The following is a 5,000-nucleotide window of genomic DNA, read 5'->3' as shown; positions in this document are numbered from 1 at the left end:
GCTATAGCTATCGCTAACATAACAATGTAAAGGCTATAGCTATCGCTAACATAACAATGTAGAGGCTATAGCTATCGCTAACATAACAATGTTGAAGCTATTGCTAACATAACAATGTAGAGGCTATAGCTATCGCTAACATAACAGTGAAGAGGCTATAGCTATCGCTAACATAGCAATGTAGAGGCTATAGCGATCGCTAATATAGCTAACACTAACATAATAAAGTATATAGCTAATGCTAACGATACTTAGAATCCCCTTTCTTTCCAGGACAGGAAAACAAGTTTCCCTCCTACCATCCTACGACCAATTAACTAACCCCCAACCCTACAAACTCCTCCCTCCCAAACTAACCTGGGAACCGGTCTGTTTACGTAACGTTCCACATTGGCGATGACACAGAGGACAAGGAGTGGAATGTTAGCCACACAGACTGGTACACAGGCTACTCCAAAACCCCCCAAACCAGCTTTGTCTATGAAATATAAAAAAAAATAACCTAACTTTTCCATCAATCAATCGTTTTAATAATTGAATAATCACAAGTCGAAATCCCCCTCTCATCCTCCCCAGCGGTGCGTACCTCAGCCTGTACAGCAGAGTCAGCGTTGAGGTCAGAGGTTAAAGGTCAGGGGTCAGAGGTTACCTCGGGTCCTGTTGCTTTCTCCTCAGGCAAGGAGAAGGCCAGCCCTGGTCGCCCGACCGACGCTGTTGACCCTCAGGCCCCCGACAGTGAGTCTGTCATCGTTGCCATGGAGAGGGTCTCTGTGCTCTTCGACAGGTAGGGTGGTGACGGTAACGCGGCTGGACATACACACGTCTACACACTCCATCAGACACACAACACTCCATCAGACACACAACACTCCGTCAAACACACAACACTCCGTCAAACACACAACACTCCGTCAAACACACAACACTCCGTCAAACACACAACACTCCGTCAGACACACAACACTCCGTCAAACACACAACACTCCGTCAAACGCACAACACTCCGTCAGACGCACAACACTCCATCAAACACACAACACGGCTGGACATACCCACGTCTCCTCACTCCGTCAAACACACAACACTCCGTCATATTTCATCCAGTGGAGCTTCACAACATTACTCTATACCCCCCCCCTGTTAGCCCATCTGCTAAATTAATGGAAACACTGTTTTCTCATATCAACCATAGAAATAGACTGATATATCTCTGGTTTTCCATGTCTGTTATTCCTGGTCTTCCAGGATCCTTTTATTTTTGGGGGGTCTATTTTATAACAATGTTTCATGTACCCAGTCTCACAGTTGTTTTCTGCTGTCTGGTTTTCCATGACCGTTATTCCCGATATTTCCTACGTTGTTGTCCCAGGATCCGTAAGGGTTTCCCCAGCGAGGCACGGGTAGTGGCCAGGATCCTTCCTCAGTTCCTGGATGACTTCTTCCCACCGCAGGACGTCATGAACAAGGTCATCGGAGAGTTCCTGTCCAATCAGCAGCCTTACCCACAGTTCATGGCTACCGTCGTCTACAAGGTCAGTGTGAGAATGGTGGACAGTAAAGGTGGGTGTGACAGACAACCCCCCCCGGGTTCCGCTGTCTCTGTCTAACTCTCTCCCTCTCTCTCTCTCTCTCTCTCTCTCCTCTCTCTCCTCTCTCTCCTCTCTCTCTCTCTCGCTCTCTCGCTCACTCTCTCCTCTCTTTCTCCCTCTCTCCTCTCTCTCTCTTTCTCTCTTGCTCTGTCTCTCCTCTCTCTCTCTCCTCTCCCTCTCTCTCTCTGTCTCTCTCCCTCTCTCTCCTCTCTCTCTCTGTCTGTCTCTCTCCCTCTCTCTCTCCCTCTCTCTCTCCTCTCTCTCTCTCACTCTCTCTCCTCTCTCTGTATCTCTCTGTCTCTCTCCCTCTCTCTCCTCTCTGTCTCTCTCTCTCTCTCTCCCTCTCTCTCTCTCCCTCTCTCTCCTCTCTCTCTCTCTCTCCTCTCTCTCTCTCCTCTCTCTCTCTCCTTTCTCTCTCTCTCCTCTCTCTCTCCTCTCTCTCTCTCCTCTCTCCCTCTGTCTCAGGTGTTCCAGACCCTCCATGCTACAGGCCAGTCCAGTATGGTGACAGACTGGGTGTTGCTGTCTCTGTCTAACTTCACCCAGAGAACCCCAGTAGCCATGGCAATGTGGAGTCTGTCCTGTTTCTTTATCTCTGCCTCCACCTCCCAGTGGGTCTCTGCTCTGTATCCTTACTAGATGGGGAGGGGTGGGTGAGAGAGAGTGTGTGTGTGTGTGTGTGTGGTAGAGAAGTAGAAGTCATATTCTCATCTCCACCTCTCCTTAACTCCTCTCCCCCCCCCAGCCTGCCCCATGTCATCAGCCGTATGGGTAAGAGTGATGTGGTGGACGTCAACCTGTTCTGTCTGGTAGCCATGGACTTCTACAGACACCAGATAGATGAGGAGTTAGACCGCAGAGCCTTCCAGTCTGTCTTCCAGACCGTAGCCTCACCTGGCAACCCCTATCAGAAACTACTGGACTGTCTACAGAGTATCCACCGAGACACATCACTCTGAGATGGGTAGCCCCTATCACCAGACATCACTCGGAGGGAGGGAGGGAGGGAGGGAGGGAAGGAGGGAGGGAGGGAGGGAGGGAGAGAGAGAGGCTTTCTTTTTCCAAATCAGATGGCCTCATCTCCTTTCTCTCTCAGCTGCTGATCTGAAATAATTGAAGGGGTGACAGGAAAGCAACATGATAGATGATGTATGTAGTGTCTTACTGTACTAGCCAAACAGGAAAGCAGAGAGGTGACAGAGAAGGGAAGCCATTTTAGAGTGTTAGGACACTGCTAGCTAGCTACTTCTTGACTCCTCCCTTCTAGAGAAATAATTGAAAGAAAGAAGAATTTTCTCCTTGAGATTATTTTGGTTCCGCCTGCACCTCGTTTCCCCCGGACCATTCATTAAGACGGACGACAACAACCCACCCACCCGTACATGACATGAGGGACTTCCAGCACCTTGATGATGAACTCAGAAAAATTATATTCAAACCCCCCCAAAAAAAAATAGGAAGAAAACTGAATTGTATATTTTCCTGTGAGGACTTTTACTTCATTCATTGTGGTGTGAAATCAAGATTACATACGATAAAAAAACGAATCTAAAGTATTTCCTATATTTAAAAGTTCAATGCTTCTATTTTTCAGTGTTTTGTTTTGTTACAGATGGCAAAGTAATGATTTAAACTGACTCGACTACAGGTGTTGCTTGGATAGGTAAGGGTATTGCATCCCAAATGGTATCCTATTACGTACTTTGGTAAGTAGTGCACTATGAAGGGAATAGCGTGCCATTTGAGAGTCAACCAGGGTGATGTGCCTGCTCGATGTTGTCAATAATTATCAAATCTATATTATATTATTTTAATTAATTCACTCTCTCTCGCCGACACCAATATGACAGAGGAAGAGAGGAAGGAAGTTGTTTTTACGTATCTTTCCGAGTTAAAAGGATCTATTAATAGCCATAGTAATCTGCATCTTTAAAAAAAAACAAAACAAGAGATTGTATCGTTGTCACTGCGGACGGACAGACACAGAAAGACAGACAAGGTGTTCACTGTTAACATTTTGTTGCTATGATCCCGGTCTCGCAGTGAACTAGCTAGCCTGGGCATCGCCCCGAATGGCACCCTATTCTCTGTAGTGCACTACGTTTGCTCCAGGGGGGCTATGGTCAAAAGTAGTGCACTTTGTAGGGAATAGGGGCTCTAGGAGGAGACGCCTATAACCCAACCTGTCCCATTGGTCAGCGTCCCTGTATCATATGCAGTAGGGCAGCATTTAGAATTCAACCACTGAATCCCTTTGTGTTGTTTTTAAGATGTAAGTGATTTATTATTATGACGACTGCACTGAAAGGACTTTCACAGTCATCTTTTAAAGGAGAAGAAGAATCTTCGTATATAATTAATGGATTATCATGTCAAAAGTAACGTAATAATTGTAAAAAGTGAAAACTTTAAGCCATGACGGTGTATGAATGAGATGACGACTGCTGTAAAGACAGGATGAAGAAACTGAAATGGACGTTGAGATGACAGACGGGTTGGTTGTTTTTACTGTGTCTCTGTGTCACACACAACTACACACACAACTACACACACACACACACACACACACACACACTATAGCATGTCCTATGATTCCCCTGTCATTTCAAATGGACACACACATTGAGCTGCATGCTTTGCTGTTGAGCTGAACTGAACGTCCGTTGGCCAGAAGCATAAGGTGGCCATTTTATTGACCTTTTGAGATGCCTGACCGGTTGGTTGACTGACCTCCTCGCAATGTCCCTGATGCACTGGCCTTGACCGACTCAGTAATGACCTATTGTTGTCCTCCTGTGTGTTTTAAACTGATGCATGGCCTCTCCTCATTCCTTTCCTAGCTGTTAGTTAGATCAAACTATCATCGATTGGTTGATTAGTTTCACTGTATTTCTATGGTAACCGTCGCCGGGCCGACGACTCCCAGTGGTTGTTGTACAGGAGGAGGAGCAGCAACACAAACAATCCAAAGGGAACCTTGTAACCATAGCGACCAACAGCAAGCTTTGACAAATCAACAGGCGGGGAGGTCGTAGCGTAGCAACAAGCGATGCTCCGCCGCAGCTATGGCGACGGAATTAGTCCTTTTAGTTGTGGGTGTTTTAATCAGAGCTTTACAAAGTTGCATTACTTTGCTGTTCAGTTCTGACCTTTTACACATTAGTGCAGAGTGAGAGAGACAGAATTTGACCACTAAAAACATGAACTTCTTCTCACATCTAGGCCTAGTTCAGCGCTTTATTGATTCACGATTCTCTCTTCGGCTGTGTCCTATTCCCTATATAGGGTCCCATTAGGGACACACACTATCAAATACTTCTGATGGAGGTCTAGCGCCCAAAACAGCCGTGTTCAAACCATCACATCAGACACCATGGTTCTGGGTCAGGGTCAGTACAGATTAGGATTAAA

General features: G+C 46.3%; 1 protein-coding gene across 1 annotated transcript in view; it reads left to right on the top strand.

Annotated features, from left to right (window-relative positions):
* The window catches only part of LOC123481335 (huntingtin-like), a 44,453-nt gene extending 41,853 nt beyond the window's left edge, over positions 1-2,600 (top strand). The window contains 4 exon segments of the mRNA XM_045219885.1: positions 676-784; positions 1,370-1,532; positions 2,055-2,215; positions 2,335-2,600. Of these exon segments, the coding sequence (XP_045075820.1) occupies positions 676-784; positions 1,370-1,532; positions 2,055-2,215; positions 2,335-2,548 (647 nt within the window). The 3' untranslated portion in view covers positions 2,549-2,600.
* Positions 2,601-5,000: the final 2,400 nt, after the last annotated feature.

Source organism: Coregonus clupeaformis, unplaced genomic scaffold, assembly GCF_020615455.1.
Source record: "Coregonus clupeaformis isolate EN_2021a unplaced genomic scaffold, ASM2061545v1 scaf2857, whole genome shotgun sequence".
In the NCBI taxonomy this organism is placed as follows: Eukaryota; Metazoa; Chordata; class Actinopteri; order Salmoniformes; family Salmonidae; genus Coregonus; species Coregonus clupeaformis.
The sequence above is the reverse complement of the archived record's forward strand: the minus strand, read 5'-3'. Positions and strand labels throughout refer to the sequence as shown.